The following is a 24,279-nucleotide window of genomic DNA, read 5'->3' as shown; positions in this document are numbered from 1 at the left end:
TACTGCTACAATGTGCATCTCGTGTGGTTCTACATCAACTGCTCTGCAGGTTTAGAAAGACATCCTCCTCTGGAGGACAGATGTATTTTGTTATTATTTTTATTTTGAAAAGTCAATTGATAGCTGGATTTGATCTTTCAATTTTGTTTATCCTAACAACAAAACACGGGGTGTGGCCCACATTTTGACACCTAGAGGTATGGGCTGCTGACTGGCACAATCCATGGACAGCTGAGACCACCGCTGTAGCGTATTTAGAATGGAGAGATACTTCTCCTCTTTCAGAAAAAAAAAGCTAAGAACTTAGAGAGTACCATGAGTATAGGGGTTCTCAGCCGGATGGTTTTCAAGAAAGTAAACATGAACTTGATTAATATTAAAATATTAATCCTGTGTACCACTTGTAAAAGAATCTTTCATAGACTTAACATTATGTTAACCATGGGCCCCACTCCAGCAAGAAAAACTGAACTGAAAGTTTAATTGTTTCAGATGCACTGGGTTAGACACCCATGTTAGACTAGGTTACCAAGGGTACTAACCCATCTGAATTCACACTCATGGCTGCCTTTGGCTACAATGCTTAGATTTTTTTCTTCTATGCAGTCCTCTGCACTTGATAAACAATACTCCATTTATTTGAAAATTGTTTTCCTTGTGTGAGTCAAATCAAGTTCTGTTGAAGCCTTGCCACCTGAGAGCAAGCATTTGATTCTTTTTTGCATTTGAGTATTTATTGCATCTATCATTTTTGTATGTTTACTGTCAACTTTTAGAAATGATCACCACCTCCATACTCACTCCAGCTTTGGCGCCGGGTAGGGGGTATTGAGGGCTTTTTTTCCTTCCTTGTATGGGGGGGGACAGAGGGTGATGATTGTTTAAATTCTTGAAGAACATTACTCGACAAAGTAGACAATCTCCAATCTGTAACACAGTGCCTGATTACTGGCACGCACAGGGGGAGTCTCTGAGTGCTAATTTCGGTGAGATTCAGCCCAGAATCTCTTTGGGTACCCCCTGGCGACCAGCAGCAGGCTAACCTGGTAAAAAGCTACCACAAGGTCCCAGATGCTAGCTCTGGGAACCTGTCGCGGCAAATCAGCGCTAAGAACAGAGCGCGCATGCGCAGTGCTAAGCCCGCGGCCGGGCGCGTAGCGAGCCGCGCGCATGCGGTCTCCGGGCGGGAGGCGGGACCCGCCCAAGTGTGGCCCCAGACAGCCCGGGCCCAGGTGGTAAGAGACGTCGGGACGCGCCTGGGCCTCAGTCATGGCTCATAGGCCGAAAAGGACATTCCGGCAGCGCCGAGCCGACTCGAGTGACAGCGATGACGCTCAGGAGCCGAGTGCGGCAGCCGGTGCGCCGGAAGAGTCGGCTCCGGGCGCTGCGGAGGAAGAGTCGCCGTCTGGACGACCGCACGCGGAGGTGACCGAGCGACCTTTCCGGGGCCGTGCCCGTCGCGGCCGCGGACACGTCTGGGCGAGCTCCCGGCGTAGCGCGGGAGTCGTGCCGCAAGCCCAGGTCTGCGCAGGCGCCCCAGGTGACGCGGGGCTGGGCACGAGCGAGGGGCGGGGCTTGGTGAGGGGCGGGGCCCGGTGAGGGTGTGGATTTCGGGCAGGGCGAGGGGCTGGGCACGAGCGGGGGCGGGGGCTTGGAGAGGGGCGGGGCCGGGCGAGGGTGGGCAAGGGACCCGGCGAGGGGTGCGGGCCCGGGAGGGGCTCCTGGGGAATTTTTCCTGACCCATCCTATGATTTCCAGCAAAGCTGCCCCAGGGCGAGAGCAACACCAGCCGCCCCGCTACTTCTCTATATTGAGGGTTAAATGAATCCCAGGTCGTTAGAAAAGTTTTTTACAAATTCCCAGTATTTTATTTTTAATAAAGTTTATTTATGAAAGTTTTGAATTGAAATTCTGTGGGTTTTCTGCTATTAATAATGGTTTTTCATGCACATAATTTCAAAAACCACACCCATCACCAGCTTTCTGTACCTTTTAAAAACATGCCCAATTATTTTTCTAGAAAACACTCATTCAGAATAGTATACTAGAAAAATAAGGGTGACAGTTGTTGGGACGTTTCCCTTTGCGTGGTTGGGGTTTTTTTATCCCTCCGCAATCGGTTTCTTTGCAAAAACAGCGACATAGCACATAATAGATGACACTGTAAACTATTACCCAAGTAATGTAGTAACAATGTTATTTAACTTACTTTATTTTTGTTATAAATCTGTTTTATAATTTTGTTGCATATTTTGTTATATAAATTTCAGTGTATGTTATTTAGCAATGTTATTTATTTTTTATATTATTTAATTATGCTCATCAATACAGGACTCAAACAGCTTTAAAGTGTTATTTACATTCAACATGCTCCAGTTTTAACTGGATGTGTAGTTTAAAACTGTGTTTTATGTTTATATGTGGAAATGATAGAACAAATGCAGACAGTACTTTTGGAGGCTCGTTGATGCTATGAATTTCTTTACATTTTATGCTCATTCGGTTCTCACTGTTTATAGAGTGACAGACTCAAGTGTCCTTTAAGATCACAGTGTGGAGCTAGATGGTGATTTGAGACCAGGTACTATTACAGTACTTCTTGCCATCAGGCATCGAACTTGGCATAATGGGAAAGAATCTCAGTGTCCTGAGCTGGGTACATTAGATTAAAAAACCTGCTTTTCCACCTACTAACTTTTAACACTCAGACATGTTGTTCAATGTCATTACTAAGGATAGTGGCTTTAGTGTCCTCACCAGTAATACTATTTATAGAGTTATAGCTAATGAAATAAAACTTGTAAAAAAGATTTTAATGTACCTTAATCATAGTAATTTTTTTACTATTTTTAATTTTTAATTGATTCTCTATTACTATTTTTAATTTTTAATTGATTCTCTATTACTATTTTTCTTTTCTAGATTGTCACTTTTTGTCATCCCCTCCCATACACAGAGACATACACACACACATACATATACACACACATTCATGTTACCTTCTTATTACATACAGCCTTTAGAAATATTTTACTTGAAAAGTATGATGGGGTAAGCTGTATATATTTATTAGACAATCCATTGATGTATTGATATATTTATTAGACCATCCATTGAAAGAATGAACATTGAAAAACTATGTAGATTTTTGTAAACATTTTTTATAAAATTTATTGAAGCAGCACTTCTTCACAAACTGCACAAGTTTCTGGTGGGCCTCATCGTAAATCTTTGTTAGTATAGACATGTCCTTCCCTATACAATTGACCACTTTTACTCTATTTACCCTTCCCTTCTGGAAACCACTAAGTAGGTCTTAGAATCTAAAATAGCAATTCTCAACTGGGGGCTTTGTGACCCTTGTGAGACCCTAGGATATTTCAAAGGGTCACAGGTAAAATCACACAAATAGGGGAGAGCACAACTTAAAACTAGGGTACCAATCAGCGGGCAGGACTGGAAGGAAGGAAGGTCAGGAGAGGATTTTGGTTGGAAAAATGTAGATAAACACTAATTTAAAGCAGGGTTTCTGGACCTGGTTGATAGAGCCTCCCAGGGCTGGTGAAATAGTTGGGTGATACATTTGTCTTTATCTTTTGTGTCAACATTAAATAGGTGGAGAAAAATTAAGACATTATTTTGCATATACCATATGTTTAGAATTTCATGTACTGATTTTAATATCTCAACTCTTTCTTTTTATATCTAAAACATCCTATTAGAATCCAGAACAGCTGATTTTTCAACCGATGATGAAGATGGAACTTCTCATTCTTCAGAAAGGAAGGATAATCAGAGTTTCTCTAACGAAACCTCAAGCTCTCAGGAGGAAGAAGAATTTTCATCAGTAGGTTGGTAAATTTTCTCCTTTTCCTTAATATCTTTATTTCAAATGGCACAACTGAAAATCTTATACAGATCTTTGTAATTTGAAAAGATGAATCCAATTCCAGGGTCAGAAAACTACAATCTGTTGGTCAGTACTAGCTCACCATCTGTTGCTGTAAATAAAGTTGTATTAAAAGACAGTGGCTGACACCGTAGCTTAGTGGTAAAGTGAATGGCTTGGGACCTGGATTCTATCCTGGGCACCTGACACACAAAATAAACCCAGTCATTCTTGTTATATATTGTCTGTGGCCACTTTCCCACTATAGAGCAGCCCCAAGAAATTGAGATAAACTTTGTAGTCCACAAAATCAAAATTTTCTGGCATTTTACTTTTATTTCTTTTGGTTTTTCTATCAAGAGGGCCACACCCAGTGGTGTTCAGGGCTTACTCCTGGCTCTGCTCTTGGGGTCATTCCTCTTGGAGCTCAGGAGCGCCGAGGGATCAAACTTGGGTCAACAGCTTGCGAGGCAAGCACTCTACAAACTGTACTGTTGTTCTAGCCACTGGCTTTTAAATTTAGCATTTTAGCTCAAGGGTTCATATTTTTGTGATGCATTCCCTCTTCAGTCTTAGGACACCTAGGACCACTTCCAAGAAAATTGAAATAAAATACAAAGCTTTATTAAGGAAATAAATTATATGGAAATGTAGTTAGTAAAATATTTTTCCAAGTCTAGAAATAAGTATAGAAATAAGTACTTCTTTGGAATCTTACTAAATAACAAGTGTCAGTACCTTGTTTTTCTCTTGTAATTTGTTTCCTTACTCAAGTTCACAAGGTATAGAAGGGCTTAGCCATGAAGTCACTAATAAGAATTGAAAAGTAATAGACAAGTAAAGATTTTTTTTGGTCTGGTTTTTAAACAATACCTGATGGTCCTCAGCAGCTTTTCCTGGCTTTGAGTTCAGAGGTTGCTCCTGGAGGTATTCAGGGACAGTACAAGTACCAAAGATCAAATGATCAAACATTCACTTGGCCCACTGAGCTATTTCACTGGCCCCTGACAGGGAAACTGCATCTAGATTCTAGGTGTAGCATTGTCCCGTTGAATTTTCCATAATGCAGGGATTTCTGTCTTTTAACCATCCTATATGTTAGCCACTTGTAAAACATGTTACTTGTGAGTTCTTAAAATGCAGCTGCTACAAAACTAAGGACCTGAATTTTGATCTTATTTTGAATACTGAAGAGTAAGAGTATATTGAAGAGTCAAATGTGGCTAGCACGTTGAGCAGTGCTAGGAACAAATTTGAGTAGAACAGTGTAAAGCAGTTGTTCTCAAATTTTGGCAGCATTGCCCACCAAAGGAGAGGGGGCAGTGTCCTCAAATATGTGGCATGATGACTTTGTTTTTGGTTCACAACCCTCAGCGATGCTCAGGGCTCTGTGCTCAGGACTCACTCTTGACTGTGCTCAGGAGACCACATGGGGTACTAGACTTTGAACCCAGGTCAGCTGCGTGCAAGGCAATGCTCTGTACTACTGTACTGTCTGGCCCCCGTGGCATGGATTTTGATGATCATGTTGTCATGGTGTCAGAGTATTGCTGGTATGTAGTTCCGTGGATGCAGGAACAACAGGGAACAGTGTTATTCCCTATAATTGTGTTGTAAAGTGCGAGACTGTTCAGCACATTGTAAACTTAGTCTACAAATACCTTAAGACATTGGTGCTGGCGCTCAACAAGAACTGAGTGTTAAAAGTAGGTAAAGGGATATACACAATAACCTTAAGTATCTGTATTGCAAACCACAATGCCAGAGAGAGAGAGAGAGAGAATAAAAGTGTCTGCCATACAGGCAGGATAGTGGAGAGGGAGTGGGGGAAGTGATGGGAGGCAACCCGGGGACACCGGTGCTGGGAAATGTGCACTGGTGGAGGGAAGGGTCTTGGAACACTGTATGACTGGAATCCAATCATAAACAGCTTTGTAAGGGACTATCTCATGGTAATGCAACAAAACTTTTTTTCAAAAAATACCTTAAGAAATGATTGCAAGTTGAAAACTTCTAAGAAAATAGAAAGGAACATGCTATCTGCAGAACAGAAACTCAGAGATGAAGTGATGTGGAAGGACAGATGTGGAAGGAATGCATTTATTTTTCATTTAGTGGACAGAACTCTTAGAATGATCCGGTAGTGGACTGTCTACCTGGAGATATTCACTGCAGCAGAGCCATTATTACCAGTGAGGCATGACATTTGACCATACTCCACAGGTAAAGCATGTGGAAATTAAGCCATAAATCAGTAAAAACATATTAAGCCAGATTCATCACAGGTTTGGCCCGTGTCGGCTCTGTGGGGTGTTGGCAATAGACAGAACTGGATAGAATCCTCTCCTCTTGACCCTACCTTTCTCATTTGTTTATTTATCGATTGACAGTGTTTGTAAGGAAAGTTTTTTCAAGACTTTCCTCACCATTTTTATTGAGATACCATGACTACCATGACTTACGATACTGTCAGTGATAGTTGCACGCATCCGTTCTTCCCACACCACACCTGCCTCCTCAGAGTCCTCTTTGCTCCACCAGTGCTTATCCCCCAGCCCTCCACTTCGCTTTGTTGACCTGCAGTTCTGTTGCCTTTGGCCATTTGATTGTCTTTACTGCCTCTGTAACCCTCACGTGGCAGAATCTCCTATAGATTGGGAACGCCGCAACCACAGAAAACTCCATCCCAGACACAGAAGGACTGCACTCATTTGTGGAGTGTAGGGTAGCATCACATGAGGCTGACACCCAAGGACCATAGATACAAGGGCCAGGGGGATTGCCCCATAGCTGGAAGACTGCTTCATGAGCAGAGGGGAGAAGGCAGATGGAATAGAGAAGGGATCACTAGAAAATGATGGCTGGAGGAACCAGTTGGGATGGGAGATGCATGCGGAAAGTAGATAATGGACCAAACATGATGACCTCTCAGTGTCTGTGTTGCAAGCTATAATGACCAAAAGTAGAGAGAGAGTATGGGGAATATTGTCTGCCATGGAGGCAGGGGGAGGGTGGGAAAGGGGGCTATACCTGGGATATTGGTGGTGGGGAACGTGCACTGGTGGAGGGATGGGTGTTTGATCATTGTGACATTGTAACCAAACATGGAAGCTTGTAAAACTATCTCACGGTGATTCAATAAAATTTAAAAAATTTTAAAAAAAAGAAAAGTCGAAAAAAGCTTTCCCAAAACAAACAAACAAAAAAGCCTCCATCCCTAGCAATCCCTAGAAATAATTTGACATCTTAAATTCTAAAGGATACTGAAGTCAGTTTTTAATGAATATTAATTGGGACTGAAGGGATAGCACAGCGGGTAGGGCGTTTGCGTTGCATGTGGCCGACCTGGGTTCGATTCCTCTGTCCCTTTTGGAGAGCCCGGCAAGCTACTGAGAGTATCCCACCCATATGGCAGAGCCTGACAAGCTACCCATGGTGTATTCAATATGCCAAAAACAGTAACAATAATGGGCCTCATTCCCCTGACCCAGAATGCAACAGGGATGAATGGAGACGTTACTGGTGCCCGCTTGAGCAAATCGATGAACAACAGGATGACACAAGTGATACAAATGATGACCCTCATATGAGAGATCATTGTGTATCTGTCTTTCTCCTGTGACTGTCTTCTTAGCGTTATATCCTCTACCTCCATTCACAGAGCAGCAAAGTGCATGATTTTATCCTCTTTTATACCTGAGTGATATTCCTTGTGATAGATATATACCCAGATTTATCTGTCCATTCATCTGTTCTTGAGCACTTAGATTGTTTCCAGATCTTGGCTATTGTAAGTAGTGCTGCAATGAACACAAGAGCACAAATGTCTTTTCAAAATAGTGTTTTTGGGTCCTTGGGATAGTCAGGAAATGTGATTCCTGGGTCAGATTCCTAGAAGTTCAATTCTTAGTTTTTTGAGAAGTATCCATTTTATTTTCCTAAATGGTTGAGCCAGTTGACATTTTTTACCAGCAGTCATGAGAATGCTTTTTCTGCCCATCCAGGCCAGCACCAATTATTTCTGTTCTTTTTGACGTGTGCTACTCTCACTGGCATGAATATCTCATTTTTTTTTTAACTTGCATTTTCCTGGTGATGGAGAGCATCATTTTTTTTAATTGAATCACCATGAGATACACAGTTACAAAACTATTAATTAATTGAAATCGTGATCAGGTTTCAGCCATACAGTGTCCCAACACCCATCCCTCCACCAGTGTACATTCCCCACCACCAATATCCCCAGTTTCCCTCCCACCACCCATGAATTCACTTCCCAGCCTGTCTCTATGGCAGACACTTTTCTTCTCCCTCCCCTTCCTATCCCCCCCCCCCTTTCTCCCTTTTGGGCATTATGGTTTCCACTACAGATACTGAGAGATTACCATGTTTCTTCCTTTACCTACTTTTAGCACTCAGTTCTTAGGCAGAGTGATACTTTCCAGCTGTCATTGCCATAGTGGTTCCTTCTCTATCCCAACTGCCTTCTCCCCCAGCCCCTGAGGGAGGCTCCCAACCATGGACCAGTCTTCCGGCCTGTGTTTCTACTGTCCTTCTCTATCGGTCACATACTATGTTTTTTTTTTTATATTCCACAAATAAGTGCAGTCATTCTATGTGTGTCCCTCTGTGGATAGCATCTTTTATATACCTATCTACATCTGTCTTTTCCAAGGAAGTGTCTGCTAACCTTGTCCTTCATTTTTGATGGAATTGTTTCATTTTGTTGTTGTTGTTGTTGTTGTTGTTAAATTTTGCAAGTGCTTTAGATATCTTGGTATTAGCCCTTTGTCAGGTCAGTATTCTCTCACTCTGTGGGATTTTTTTGTTGTTGTTGTTCAAGTTAAAAGATAAATTAGAGTAGTCACAGTATATTTCTAATAACTCTAGATTTGATTTACTTCTGTAATATTTTGTGTCTATTAATTTTTCTCCTTTGACACAGATTTTGAACCATTGCCACATTCATATCAAAATAGTAAAAATTTTAGAAAGGCAGTGCTTTTTAAATATAAAGAATATTGATTTGGGTTGCTGTTTGGTTTTCATCATCTTCGTCTTCATTTCTCTCAGTAGATATCCCTGATGCAGCTTTTATCCAGGCAGCCCGCAGAAAGCGTGAATTGGCTAGGACCCAAGAAGACTATATTTCTTTGGAGGTAAAACACCCAGTCACCATTTCTGGCATGAAGAAAAACAGTGACAAAGGCTCTGAGAGTGAACCTGATGACCATGAAAAGAGAATCCCATTTACCCCAAAGCCGCAAACACTGAGACAAAGAATGGCTGAAGAAACAAGTATGTGTTTAATTTATTTGCCGTGTGTTCCGATTAAGGCAGGGTCACAGAGAGGCAGTGGTCGAGGCACTTGCCTTCCATGTGGCTGACCTGGGTTGATCCCTGGTAGCACATGTTCTCTCCTGAGTACCGACCCATCCGGATATGACCCCAAAAAAGCAAAAAAAAAAAAAAAAAAAAAGATTAAAGCATTTGTCATTAGATTGTAATATGATCAAAATCCCTAGAAATAATTTGACATCTCAAATTCTAAAGGATACTGAAGTCAGTTTTTAATGAATATTAATTGGGACTGGAGGGATAGCACAGTGGGTAGGGTGCTTGCCTTGCATGTGGCCAACCCGGGTTCGATTCCTCTGTCCCTCTCGGAGAGCCCACAAGCTACTGAGAGTATCCCACCCTCATGACAGAGCCTGGCAAGCTACCCTTGGAGTATTCAATATGCCAATAATAGTAACAACAAGTCTCACAATGATGACGTTACTAGTGCCTGCTCGAGCAAATCGATGAACAGTGGGATGACAGTGCTATTAATTGGGTTAGTGACATGACCCAGTTAATTAAATTAATTGAAAGAAAATGTTTGTGTCAAAAATGTTACTATTAGAAGGTATGTCTAATATCTAAGCTGTCATCTTATTTTCCCCTTGATATTTTTATTTATTATTTTTATTATTATAATTATTATTATTTTTGAATCACCATGAGATACAGTAACAAAGCTTTTATGTTTGAGTTTTAGTCAGACAAAGACCGAACACGCATCCCTCCTCCACCAGTGCACATTTTCCACCACCAGTGTCCCCAGTGTCCCTCCCCTACTCATCCCAACCCTCCCCCTGCCTCTGTGGCAGGCCATTTCCCCCATACTCGCTCTCTGCTTTTGGGCATTTTGGTTCACAATACAGATACTGAGAGGCTATCATGTTTGGTCCTTTATCTACTTAAATTTTTATTAATTTGGTTTTTGGTTCATACCAAATGGTGCTCAGGTTTTCTCCTGGCTCTGCATTAGGGGATCACTCCTGGCAGAGTGTGGAAGACGATGTCCAGGATCAAACCCAGGCCAGCCATGTACATAGCAAGCACCCTACCTGCTGTATTATCTCTGTGTCCCCTGTCCTTATCTTTTTAACAGGTTAAATAAGTATATAATGGCTCAAAATCATACCATTGAAATTGACAACTTTCACTGTCACCTTTTAAAAGATTTCTTTTTAAAGGTAAAAGCATCTACAGAGATTTTAAGTGTCATAAAATCTTCTCTGCTCTAGTGAAAATTTCACTAGTAATTGTTGGGTTTCAAGGATCTGTTTTCACATTTTTTATTTATAAACAATCTATTTCGTCAGATTTTTTTCATTTGTTTTTTCTTCAGAATGAGCCCTTTGCTTCCTTAGAACCCAGAAATAATTGAAATATTCTTGTATGGCATTGAGTATCTCTGATAAGGAAAAAATAGCATTTGCGTGTTTTTGTTTTTTTGGTTTTTTGTTTTTTGTTTTTGTGTTTTGGGTCACACCCGGCGATGTATAGGGGTTCCTTCTGGCTCATGCACTCAGGAATTACTCCTGGAGGTGCTCAGGGGACTATATGGGATGCTGCGAATCGAACCCAGTTGGCCGCATGCAAAACAAATGCCCTACCCGCTGTGCTATTGCTCTAGCCCCCCTGCCCCCCCCCCCCCCGAGTTTGAGTTTTTAATGCAAGTCTCCTATGTGAGGCGACAGTGTTATAAGTGAAATACTTTGGTGCTCTGAGTGCAGAGTCTGGTGTCAGATTGTTAAGTTCCTCTTCAGTACAATGCTTGGGTTGTTAAATCTCCTGATAACGGCATTTCCCTATTTGGAAAATGAAATTCTAGTGTGCCCTCTTCCCAGAATTAATTGTGAAGAATAAATTTAGATATTTAGGACTATTAAACTAACACACTGTAAAGCTCCCCATAAGTGTAAGCCATTGCAATGAGAGTGGAAAAAAAATGCTTTGTATATCAGCTTTCCCCTTTCCCCCCAACCCAGCAACCAGAAATAAAGAATCAAGTGAAGAAAGTCAGGATGATGAAAATCAAGATATGTGGGAGGAGCAGCAGATGAGGAAAGCAGTTAAAATCACAGAGGTAATCTATGTTTCAAACCACGTACATTAGTTTCCTGTGGATTTCTTGCTTTGTGAGTGTATAACTCTTATCTCCATCTCCTTTTTTTAAATTTTGATATGGCAACCTGCTCTGTGTCTCTGTTGTATGTGTACCTTATAGGGAGGACACTTATTAACTGGATTTAGGACCCAGTTAAATAATCCAGCATGATTTTATTTTGAGAAATTTTTGCTGGTAGAACCACAAAGGTCCTTTTCCCATAAAGTAAGATTTGATTTGTGGTTTCTGGGACATGGACTTCTCTTCCGGGAGGCCGCCGTTCAGTTCAGTACACGATGTGTGTTTTGTTCTTCTCCTCCTGACTTTTCCCACGGCTTCCTCATATTATAAACCACTTGAAAGAAGCATGTGTTTTTGTATCTTTAATTTTATAATGCAGTTATATAGTAGACAATGCAAATTATATGTTAGTGCTTAAATGTGACATTTAAACAAATAGTTTATTAATAAAGATTTTAAAAAGCAACTAAATGAAAAATACTATACTTGGGGCCAAAAATCTTAGATTTAGATAACAATTTATTCTCTATTATGAGGTCAAGAATTATTAACTATTTTTTTGTTGTTATATCGCATAATGCCTTATATTGTGGATGTGAAGTATGACTTATGCATTATGACTTTTAGGCAATCGGTTAATTTTTCTTTTTCTAAATTTTATTTTCTTATCAATAAAGTGGGAATAATGTTAAATACCTTTGTAAGTAACTGTAAGACTCAATATTCTGATAGCGTACATGGAAGGTTTATCCTTTATACAAAATATTTTTGAAAGCTTATTTGCTCTTTTTTTTGGGGGGGTCACACCTGGCAATGCATAGGGTCACTCCTGGCTCTGCATTCAGAAATTACCCCTGACTGTGCTCAGGAGACCATATAGGATGCTGGGAATCGAACCCAAGTCGGCCACGTGTAAGGCAAACACCCTACCAGCTGTGCTATTGCTCCAGCCCCTTATTTGCTCTTTCAAGAAGAAAATATTAAAACCTCCTTGTTGTTAATGCTAAAATGTTGAATGGAAGCTAAAGTAATAATCTTCATAATTTTTGAAGTCTCTGACCAAGGAAGTTATTCAAATACTATTTATGCCTATTTATAACTTATGAAAATAAAGTTTATTTATTTATTTATTTTTTTTTTGCTTTTTGGGTCACACCCGGCGATGCACAGGGGTTACTCCTGGTTCTACACTCAGGAATTACTCCTGGCGGTGCTCAGGGGACCATATGGGACGCTGGGATTCGAACCCGGGTCGGCCGCATGCAAGGCAAACGCCCTACCCGCTGTGCTATCGCTCCAGCCCCTGAAAATAAAGTTTAGTGGGGAATAGAAAGGTAGTTTAGCGAGTAGGGCATTTGCCTTATGTGCTGTAGACATGGGTTCGATCACTAGCACTCCATCTAGTCCCCCGAATCCCACTAGGAGTAATCCCTGAATGCAGAACCAGGAGTAAACCCTGAGTACCATTAGGTGTGGCCCATAAAACAAAATACATGAATAAAACGCAATTTGTTTCCTATTAGTAGATTCAGCATAGAAATTATATGTAAAAAATACTTCGAGGGAAAACATGCCATAGTCCTTACTCTTACTGCTTGAATTTGCATAAAGTCTTTTTATTTGATATGTTTGTTTAATTATAATCATAGTGTACGTCAGAAATTCCCATGGTATGTCACTCAAGGAGCTCTTAATATTTCAGTAATTTTTCTCAGTGCCCTTAGACCAAAAATGTGTCAGATTGTTCTGTTTGATTCAACAACTTAATAAAATTTATGTCTTTATGACATTATGACCATTTGCGAAAAATAAAATAAGTTGAAGAAAATTTCTTTTCCTGTGGCTGTGTTTGGTCTGTGCCTAACACTGAGTGCTGCACCTCTGGCTCTCAGTGTAAGCCGGTGCCCGGAGGGGAGCCACACCCGGCGGCCCTGGAGGCCCTGTGCACTGGCAGCCCACAATGACCCTCACCCCCAAGCACTGCCCGGTGTCGTATTTATTTATTTTTGTGGCCCCATTTTCAGAAACAATAACTCGAAAGCCAGACATTTGTGAAATGGAAGGTTTTATTTAGATTTGCCGTTTGCTTGTGAATTAACATTTCAAGGTATAAAACAGATTTTTTTTAAAAACTCTAAAATTATGGAATTTTTCAGAGGCATAGAATTTCTGACTGGTAAGATTATGGTGTATCCAAAATCCCTTCATGTTATCAATATCCATAAGATAAATGAATGTTTAAAACAATAAATTTCACACTTTTTAGGGACGAGACATGGATCTTTCCTGCAATAGTAAACCTCAGGTGATGAAGAAGTTTGATACTTCCATTTCATTTCCACCAGCAAATTTAGAACTTATAAAGAAGCAAATAAATACAAGGTAACTGATGTTCATTTACTACTTAAATTAACACCAGATGTTTAATACTCAAGTCAGTCGTCACTATGTTCTCTATGGTTATTGTATGCGAATGTCACTATTAAACGTTTGTAGGAAAAATAGCATCGACCATTTTAATGTCTGAATACAATAGATTTCCTTTTTCCATGTATGTGTTTTTAATCTGTAATAGATATCTATGGTTGAAAAAACCAATGATTATCAAACTTTGCATTTTTGTTTCATTTTGACTTAGTATGGTCATGAGCATTTTTCTGCATTGTTAAGTTGCCTTTTATAAACAAAGATATTTTGTTTATTAAAGTAATAAATATCACTCTCCGTATAGAGAGTGAGAGTGATTTTTTGGAAAAACAAAAGTGACAAAATAGGAAGCCCCAGATCCACAACCCTCTCACCCTCTGTCTTCTCAGAGCCTCTAATTTAGCAATAGATTCTCTAAAGCCTTTTGAGAACTCCAAGAATCACACCTGAGATCATAGTATACCAGTCATGGGGAAAGCCAGGAATAGCCACACTGGAAATGGGTCACTATCACTGTTATCCCGTTGCTCATCGATTTGTTCGAGCGGGCACCAGTAACGTCTCTCATTGAGAGACTTATTGTTACTGTTTTTGGCATATCCAATACGCACAGGTAGCTTGCCAGGCTCTGCCATGCGGGCTCCATACTCTCAGTAGCTTGCCGGGCTCTCCGAGAGGGGCAGAGGAATCGAACTCGGGTCCGCCGCATGAAAGGCGAAAGCCCAACCGCTATGCTATCGCTCCAGCCCCTGGAAAAGGGTAAGAAAAATAATTTCATTTCAATGGCATTAGCTCCTCTCACATACCTATTGATTGAAAAGAGGGAAAAAAAAAACCCACTTCTGTTGTTGTTGTTGTTGTTGTTGTTGTTGTTGTTGTTGCTTAGGCAAGAGAGGAGTGGGAAATAGGTACTGGCACATTGCAAGCTTTCATAAACTGCCTAGGGCTTGACCTTAATCAGAACTCAGATTAGAACCATCACACATCTAGAGATAGCCGGCTAGTCAGAGAACAAAGGAAAACTCAGTGACTTATTGCTGAGCTAGAAGACCTGCAGAATCTCTGACCAACATCAGAGGAAGTTAATCACTCCATCTGGAAGACTAAATCCACAAATCTCTTTAATGTGGAAATTACAGGAACCCAAAGAAGCTACATCTGTGTATAAGATGAGAGCATCAATCTCATCTACCCGCCCACCCCCGGAATTTCCATTAGGGAGACTGATGAAACTTTTTGTTGCATACATTCTTAATTGCGTACAACACAGCAAGTAACAAAGGCACCAGGAAGCATGACCCTAAATGAACAAAACAAATTCCGCAGAACCAATGTTAAAGAAGCAAAGGTCTATGAATTGGCTCAGTAAATTAATAACATCCTCTTAAACTCTATCGTAACTATACAACTGTACTTTAAACTCAGTGGTCCATATGCAATAGAATATAGACCATCAAAATCAGAAAAAAAAGAGTACCTGAACAAAATATCAACCAAAAAGGGTAAATTAGAAAAAAGAACTAAACAGATTCTGGAGCTGAAGAATATAATAACTTCTCTGAAAAATTCGCTAGAGGCACTTGATGTCAGACTTGGTCAAACCGAAGAAAGAATGAGCTTGAAGACTTCTTATTTGACATTGTAAAGCCGGGAGTGGGGGCAGTGGGGAGAGAGACCAAGGGATATATCACACCCCAATAGGAAGAACAGTATTCATATTCTAAGTGTCCGAGGAGAAGATAGAATGGAAGAGAGCTTATTTATGATAAAGACTAATAACTTCCCAAGCAAAGAAGGAACTCGGCATCCAGTTTAAAGGAATACTAAAGAACTCCAATGATCATGAATCCAAAGAAATATAATTGGACATTGAAAGACAAATGGGATTTTTTGAAAACAGACCCAAAAGTACCTCAGCAAATACAAGGAGATTTATCATTGGATTTCTCAACAAAAACATTGCCAGGAAGGAATGTGGTAGCATATTCAAAGTGCCAAGTGATTGAAACTAGGGCCAGCTATATGCAAGAGAGTTGCCTTATCTCTCTGGCCCAAATACTTTTTTTTTTTGGCTTTTTAGGGTCATACTTGGCACTGCACAGGGGTACTCCTGACTCTGCACTGACTTCAGGAATCACTCCTGGCGGTGCTCCGGGGACCATATGGGATGCCCGGGATCGAACCTGGGTCAGCCACAAGCAAGGCAAACGTCCTCCCCGCTAGACTATCGATCCAGCCCCCTCAGATACTTATTATCAAAGAAGAAACAACGGTCTGATCTAGCAGTGACCGCACAGACTCCTATTCAGATAGTCACTGTTCTGGCAACTCACCTAGTTCATAGACCCTGATTAGCTGGTCCCCCCTCTCCCTCTCCCTCTTTGACACGTTTCACAGTGGTGCTCTGCTTTGCCTAGCACGTCTGACATGCCCAGGTTTAGATAATTACCAGTTTCCTTACTGATCCTTGTACTTACTTGAAAAACTTTGTAAGTTGGTACTCACTATAGTGAAAGTTTGACAAAGCAATTTTTATCATTCTGTTTATATAGATTAACACTAATACGGGATACTCACCGCTCACACCTGAGGGAATATGAAAAATATGTAGAAGACCTCAAGAGCTCAAAAAATGCCATCCAGAAGCTAGAGACTTCATCAAATCAAGCCCTAAATTTTAAATTCTATAAAAGCATGAAAACTTATGTGGAAAATTTAATCGACTGTCTTAATGAAAAGGTACATAGTTATAAATAGTAATCTTTTTCTCTTCATACAAAAATCTTACCATGCAATATTTGAAAATCTAAATGCCACAACTCAATACTTGACTTCATTTTTCCATCACATATTTGTTAATATATTATGGTACTGAGTATTCCTTAATATTGTGCAATTAGGAATTTTTTATGTTAGATATTATAAGTAGCATAAAGCTTCTTAACTTTAAAATATGTATTATATGTTTATTTTTATGTATTTATGTTATATATTTTTATGTATTTTATATGTATAAATATATATCTGGGGGAGAGTGAGAAAAAAGGGTCATATAGCCTTTGGTGGGGGGTTCTTGCCCTTTGCTGGTGGGGTGTGGTGGGGCATGGTGCAGGTAGTATTAGAGAAACATAGAGCCACACATGTGCCCCTTTGGGCGGTGTCAGGGATTGGACCCACATCTCAGGCATGGAAAGCATGTGCTCTCTCTAATCAACATCCTGATCCCTTAACCATTATTCTTGTAAGCTGATTTCACCTCAATAAATGTATAATTTTTTAAAAGTATGTTCAGCAAAAACTTGCTAGAAAGTGAATTGCTAAAGTGCTATAGATAAGCTCAGTTTTTTGCTGTTGTTGTTGTTTTTGCCTTTTTGGGTCACACCCAGTGATGTTCAGGAGTTACTCCTAGCTCTGCACTTAGGAATTACTCCTGGCAGTGCTTGGGGGACCATATGGGATGCGGGGGGGTTGAACCCAGGCCGGCTGCATGCAAGGCAAACACTCTTCCTGCTGTACTATGGCTGTGCCCCTAAACTATATATTTTTAAGGCTTAGAAACCATTGCCAAATTATCCTTTAGAAAGATGATGCCAGTTTTATTTTTATTGATTTGCTGTATTAAAACATGGTTTTTGTTTTATTTATTTACTTTATCTCAAAAGAATTCTTTACATATAAATTTTCTTTTTTTCCTTCCCTTTCTTTACCCTTTTATCAGCTTTGGTTCCCAGTGATGGTTTCTTTCCCTTTCACCTCCCCACTCCTCACCGTATGATTAACAGTTCTTTATTGCTTAATTTTGATTAATTTATTTACTTATTGTATAATGCTAAGGCTTGAACCCTGGGCCTCACACATGCTACGCAAGTACTCTGTAGCTGAGCTAAATTCCTGACCATATTGATTCATATTTTTTTTTACTATATATATGTATATATATATTTTTTTACTTTTTGGGTCATACCCAGCTATGCTCAGGGATTACTCCTGGCTCTGCACTCAAGAATTACTCCTGGTGGTGCTCGGGGTACCATATGGGATGCTGGGAATTGAACCCAGGTCGGCCGCGTGCAAGGCAAATGCCCTACCCACTGTGCTATGGCTCCAATCCCTCTAGTGCTATATCTTAATGTAGATTAACAAAATACTATAGATTTGCTTTCTGGTTTTTGTCTTTTGTTTGAAGTATTCTTTTGACACCAATGCCTTGAAAATTTTTTGTAATCAGAGATATGATTTTTTTTTACACATACACATCCTTACATTGAAAACAGACTACCCATTCAACAAATATACTCTATTTCCCCTATAGTTCTGTTTACATTTAAAATGTCACTATACAGTTAGCTGCCTTCCCTGTTGTTTCACTACCGTCTGGTATTTTTGGCTTTGGGGCTGTTCCCAGCTGTGCTCAGGGCACCGTGCTCTGCAGTGGCTCAAACCCAGGGCTTTGGAATATGCTCCAGCCCCTTGGGCCATCTTCTCACCTCAGAGAAGGCCCCCTTAGCCTGTGAAAAGGGGCATCCTGCATTTTCTCCTCCTCTTATGTCTCAGCAAAAAATTATTCCTTTTATCCATCCGCTCTTATTCATGTTCCTCACTCCAGTCCATTTTTTTGCTTATTTTTGCCTATACCTAGCACAATAAGTTTTAATGTTGGAAGTATTAGCAGGTTTGTCTATTAGATGTTTTTCATTGAGTTGTCATAGTACTGAAAATGCTTATATGATAATTGAATATATGTCTGTGTTTATAAGTATTACTTTTTAATCAGACGTTATTGTTGAACGAATTTGAAACAAAATTTTACACATATATATATTTCAGATGATCAGAATCCAAGAAACCGAATCATCCATGCGCACGCTCCTCCTTAAACAAGCTATGATCTTTACAAAACGCAGGCAAGATGAAATAAAACACGAATCAGCATATTTACAGCAATTATCACGTTAGTGTCTTTCATGTTGTTATGATTGTTAAGCTAAAATATCAGCTAGATGTTGTTTTAAAAATGCTTTTTACATGGGTTTAGACCTTGACCTGACACCATGCACAAAAGTCAGATCGAAATGGATTAAAGACCTCAACATTAGACCACAAACCATAAGGTACATTGAAGACAATGTCGGCGAAACCCTCCACGATATTGAAGATAAAGGTATCTTCAAAGGTGGCACGGAACTAAGCAATCTAGTAAAAACAGAGATCAACAAATGGGACTACATTAAACTAAAAAGCTTCTGCACCGCAAGAAATACATTGACCAGAATCCAAAGACTATCCACAGAATGGGAAAGGATATTTACACAATACCCATCAGATAAGGGGTTGATATCAATGGTATATAAAGCACTGGTTGAACTCTACAAGAAGAAAACATCCAACCCCATCAAAAAATGGGGCGAAGAAATGAACAGAAACTTTACCAAGGAAGAAATACGAATGGCCAAAAGGCACATGAAAAAGTGCTCTGCATCACTAATCATCAGAGAGATGCAGATCAAAACAACCATGAGATACCACCTCACACCACAGAGACTAGCACACATCCAAAAGAACAAAAGCAACCGCTGTTGGAGAGGATGTGGGGAGAAAGGGACCCTTCTTCACTGCTGGTGGGAATGCCGACTGGTTCAGCCCTTCTGGAAAACAATTTGGACGATTCTCAAAAAATTAGATATTGAATTCCCATTTGACCCAGCAATACCACTGCTGGGAATATATCCCAGAGAGGCAAAAAAGTACAATCGAAACAACATCTGCACATGTATGTTCATCGCAGCACTGTTTACAATAGCCAGAATCTGGAAAAAACCCGAATGCCCCAGAACGGATGACTGGTTGAGGAAACTTTGGAACATCTATACAATGGAATACTATGCAGCTGTTAGAAAAAAGGAGGTCAAGAATTTTGTAGTTAAGTGGATGGGCATGAAAAGTTTCATGCTGAGTGAAATGAGTCAGAAAGAGAGAGACAGACATAGAAAGATTGCACTCATCTATGGTATATAGAATAACAGAGTGGGAGACTATCACCCAAGAACTGTAGAAATAAGTACCAGGAGGTTGTCTCCATGGCTTCGAGGCTGGCCACACGTTCCGGGGAAAGGTCAACTCAGAGAAGCGATCACCAACTACATTGTAGTCGAAGGCCATGTGGGGGAAGGGAGTTGCGGGCTGAATGAGGGCTAGAGACTGAGCACAGCGGCCACTCAACACCTTTATTGCAAACCACAACAGCTAATTAGAGAGAGAGAACAGAAGGGAATGCCTTGCCACAGTGGCAGGGTGGGGTGGGGGGGAGATGGGATTGGGGAGGGTGGGAGGGACGCTGGGTTTACGGGTGGTGGAGAATGGGCACTGGTGAAGGGATGGGTTCCCGAACTTTGTATGAGGGAAGTATAAACACAAAAGTGTATAAATCTGTAACTGTACCCTCACGGTGATTCTCTAATTAAAAATAAATAAAATTAAAAAAAAAATGCTTTTTACACATTTCCCCACTAATTTTTCAACTACCCCACCATTAAGCCTCAAATAGTTAGAACTAAGGCATCAATGTCTTAAGTATAATACAAAAAATTAAAATTAGAGTTTTAACATTTGAGATAAAATATATCGCTGTCAAATACATTTTAAATGAATTAAATAGATGATTAGTTAAAACTGATGCAAAAGAGTGAGTATGGAGAAAAACTTAAAATTTTGTTACTGTTTTTAAATGCTGAATAGTAATCGTCAGCCAAGGTACACTTTTCTAGGTTAACAAACAGTGTTTGTTAATGTAATGTGATGAGGATGTCAAGTAATTTCACGGCATGAATAAAATACCCAATTTAAGTGTAGTTCATCTGTATTTACATATATATATATATATATATACATATATATGTTTAAGGTATAACTTTGCTTTCAAAGTGTTTCGCTTTCTGTGTGAATTATCAGTATGAAATCCCTTTTGTTAACAGGCAAGACTGAGGCATCAACAAATGGAAGCATGGCTATAGATGAAAAGACTCAGTGCATTTTAGAAGAGATTGAATCTCGAAGGTATGTAGATAAAGTAAAGACATAAAGCAACACTGGGCAAGTACTTTCACTATTTAAGTATAATTGTCCACATTGCCATATGGACAATCATATTTAGATAGTGAAGGTGCTGAATTAAAATCAATTGTTGACATTAATTCTTCATAGTTAATGTAAATAATCAGAGCCTAACATTTTAATTCTTGAGCATTTTATTTATTTATTTTTTATTTAGTTTTTGCTTCTTGGGTCACACCCAGTGATGCTCAGGGGTTACTCCTGGCTCTGCACTCAGGAATTACTCCTGGCAGTGCTCAGGGATGGGATGCCGGGGATTGAACCCAGGTCAGCTGCTTGCAAGACAAACCTATAGCTCTGGCCCCTCTTGAGCATTTTTTTTTTTTTTGCTTTTTGGGTCACACCCAGAGATGCACAGGGGTTACTCCTGGTTCTACACTCAGGAATTACCCCTGGCGGTGCTCAGGGGACCATATGGGATGCTGGGAATCAAACCTGGGTCAGCCTGGGTCGGCCGCGTGCAAGGCAAGCGCCCTACCCACTGTGCTATTGCTCCAGCCCCCACTCTTGAGCATTTTAAACCAAGTATTAGTTATGTAGTTCTGACTCCTGAGTTTTAAAGTCACACTGATGTCCTTGACCAGTCAGAATGAATAGGCACTGGGCCATTTATCAGGAAGGAAATTTTTTGTATGTAGAAGCCAATCATAATCACATTATCTTTCTTCAAAAACTAGATATGGAATGTCTTATAAGAAAAAAGAGGGGGTGGGACTGGAGATAGTATAGCGGGGAGAGGGTATTTGCCTTGCTCGTGGCTGATGGGGTTTGATCCCCGACACCCCACATGGTCCCCACATCGAGATGGGGGTGGCGTGGGGGCAGGGGGCCAAGTTTTCATCAGGTGCAAGCTTTAAACTTGTTTTGTTAAAAAAACACAGGACACGAAGAAGACAAGCAAGGGCAATTTCTGGGAACAGTAATCATCAGGAAGGTACATCTAGTGATGATGAACTGTCTTCAGCAGACATGATGGACTTCAACAAAAGCCAAGGTCACTACCCAGATTCTTCTGTGTCTTCATTTGACAGGTTAAAATGGTGGGAAATTCTATGCTGTTAGTTCCTTTAAATACATAAGAATAGTGGGGAAATTTCAGTAATAAAAGAACAGATAGCTCCTCCTCTGCCCTTCCACACTTTTCTACCTCTGAATGAGGTGAAATGGAGGGAGAGATATTGAGTATGTTTCTATCTGTATAATTTTCCCTCAGCCCTTTTCCTCTGTTATCATAAATATTTTGTTTCATTTCTGAACTGCTTACTCTCCATTGTTTTTCATTTGAAACCCTTTTGAATTCAGTAATGCCATTTTAGCATTATGAAAAGGTAAATTATATATAGGTGGTTTTGCTTTTTGTTGTTGTTGTTGTTAGGGATCAAATCCAGGGCCTCACACAGTCAAGGCCTGCTTTCTACACTAGCTAAATCCCTAGCCCCTCAAATGTATATAGTACCAGGTACAAGCTTTGAGTCCAAACGACTTGTGATCAAAGAAAATCTGTATTCTGTATAATTTTAGGTGTATTCTACCCCTTTCGAAATTTGATATTATTTGCTTGGTTTTCATCAGTAAATAGTTAACCCCTATCTTGTAGGGTAGAAAGATAGGGGGTTGAAAGCAGATTCTGTGATGATTACATTTTGGCAGGGACTTAGATTTTATTAGTGTAGTAATACAATTACTACTATAGTAATTTTTAAGTTAAAATGAAATATTGTTAAAAAAAGTTTTCAGTGCATCTGAGTACATTATCAAACATAACTTTATAAAAAGCAAACTTCAGGTTCACAAAATGCATACTATAAAGGTCAGAGATGTGATTCAATGTAAAGCTTGTACCTTGCATGAAGAACTGGGTTTGATCCCTGGCAACACACACAAGCACATACACAACTGCATAATACACAGCAATTCATTTTATCCACAGGTGACATTTTACAGGATCATAAGAAAATTTTTGAAGATGTGCATGATGATTTTTGTAATGTCCAGAATATTTTGTTGAAATTTCAGCAATGGCGAGAAAAGTTTCCTGATTCCTACAGTGAAGCTTACATTGGTTTATACATCCCAAAGCTCCTAAGTCCCCTAATACGAGTTCAGCTGATTGATTGGAATCCTCTTAAGGTAAATAAGTTTAATGTGTGAACAAAAAAAAAATGTCTTGATAATATTGGGTTTCTAAATTACTCTTTTCAGTCAGTTTAGCCATGAAGTGCCTCACTTCAGGGCCAGAGAGACAGTATTGCAGGGTAGGTGCCTGTCTTGCGTGCAGCCAACCTGGGGTTTAATCCCCAGCACTGTGCCCCAAAAACAAATGAATAAATAATAAGATGTCTCACCTTTAAAACTGAAGTCCAGGGGCTGGAGTCATAGCACAGCAGATAGGGCATTTGGCTTGCATGCAGCCGACCCGAGTTTGATTCCCAGCATCCCATATGGTACCCCGAGCACCGCCAGGAGTAATTCCTGAGTGCAGAGTCTGGAGTAACCCCTGAGCATCTCGGGGTATGACCCAAAAAGCAAAAAAAAAAAAAACCCAAAAACCAAAAAAAAAAACCTGAAGTCCAAATTAGTGTTTTATATTAATTGTCAACATTTCTCTTTTCTTGATTCTCACTTAATTTTTAAAGCAGGGTGATATTAAATATCAGTAACTGGCAACCTTTTTTTTTCGCTTCCTCTACCATCATAGATGAATTTAAGATCACTCAAAATAGTAAAATATTGTACTCTAAGATTTTATCATCTAATGGGAAAAAAATAGACACCTTATTCTAAGGGCCTAGAGATTGGAGATGACATCTTGGGAAGAGTTGGTTAGGAAAACTACACTGAGTAGGAAGAGGAATTTAAATAATAATATGAACGGTATATAGGGTTTCAAAGGAGAAGAAAGAAAGGGAACCATAGTTCATAGCAGTGTTTAGGGAAGAATAAGAATATCTGATCTTAGGGGCTGGAGTGATAGCACAGCAGGTAGGACATTTGCCCTGCATATGGCCAACCCAGGTTGATTCCCAGAATCCCATATGGTCCCCCGAGCACCGCCAGGAGTAATTCCAGAGTGCATGAGCCAGGAGTAACCCCTGTGTGTCACAGGATGTGACCCAAAAAGAAAAAAAAAAGATCCAATCTTAAGAAAGGTAAAATTGTTTATTAAATAATGGAGGAATAACATGATAAAAGTATTGTTTTAGGAAACTTGAATAGAAGGTTAACTTTCAGGAAGAGAGAGAGAGAGAGAAAATGAAGATATATATTGGGTAGATTATTACTATAGTTCAAATTCTAGATGTAAAGTAACTTTTGTGGGTTGATAATGCCAAAGGTAAGAGGCTAAAGGAGTGGGTTAGAAGCAGTGTTATGAGGGAAGAATCAATAAAATACT

The 24,279-nt window shown here is 39.9% G+C and overlaps 1 protein-coding gene across 5 annotated transcripts in view; it reads left to right on the top strand.

The window, feature by feature from the left end:
• Positions 1–1,206: 1,206 nt before the first annotated feature.
• Positions 1,207–24,279, top strand: part of GCFC2 (GC-rich sequence DNA-binding factor 2) — a 37,260-nt gene continuing 14,187 nt past the window's right edge. For 2 of the 5 annotated variants that reach the window (XM_055123434.1, XM_055123436.1), the window contains exons 1-10: positions 1,207–1,540; positions 3,723–3,851; positions 8,963–9,187; positions 11,209–11,306; positions 13,615–13,730; positions 16,328–16,514; positions 18,603–18,726; positions 20,747–20,828; positions 21,767–21,879; positions 22,816–23,015. In XM_055123434.1, coding sequence (XP_054979409.1) covers positions 1,270–1,540; positions 3,723–3,851; positions 8,963–9,187; positions 11,209–11,306; positions 13,615–13,730; positions 16,328–16,514; positions 18,603–18,726; positions 20,747–20,828; positions 21,767–21,879; positions 22,816–23,015 — 1,545 coding nt within the window. In that variant the 5' untranslated portion in view covers positions 1,207–1,269. Of the gene's footprint in view, positions 1,541–3,722; positions 3,852–8,962; positions 9,188–11,208; positions 11,307–13,614; positions 13,731–16,327; positions 16,515–18,602; positions 18,727–20,746; positions 20,829–21,766; positions 21,880–22,815; positions 23,022–24,279 lie in introns of those variants that run through there. The other 3 variants (XR_008627446.1, XM_055123435.1, XM_055123437.1) reach the window with 3 other exon arrangements.

Source organism: Sorex araneus, chromosome X (assembly GCF_027595985.1).
Source record: "Sorex araneus isolate mSorAra2 chromosome X, mSorAra2.pri, whole genome shotgun sequence".
In the NCBI taxonomy this organism is placed as follows: Eukaryota; Metazoa; Chordata; class Mammalia; order Eulipotyphla; family Soricidae; genus Sorex; species Sorex araneus.
This window is presented reverse-complemented; position numbering and strand designations above follow the sequence as displayed.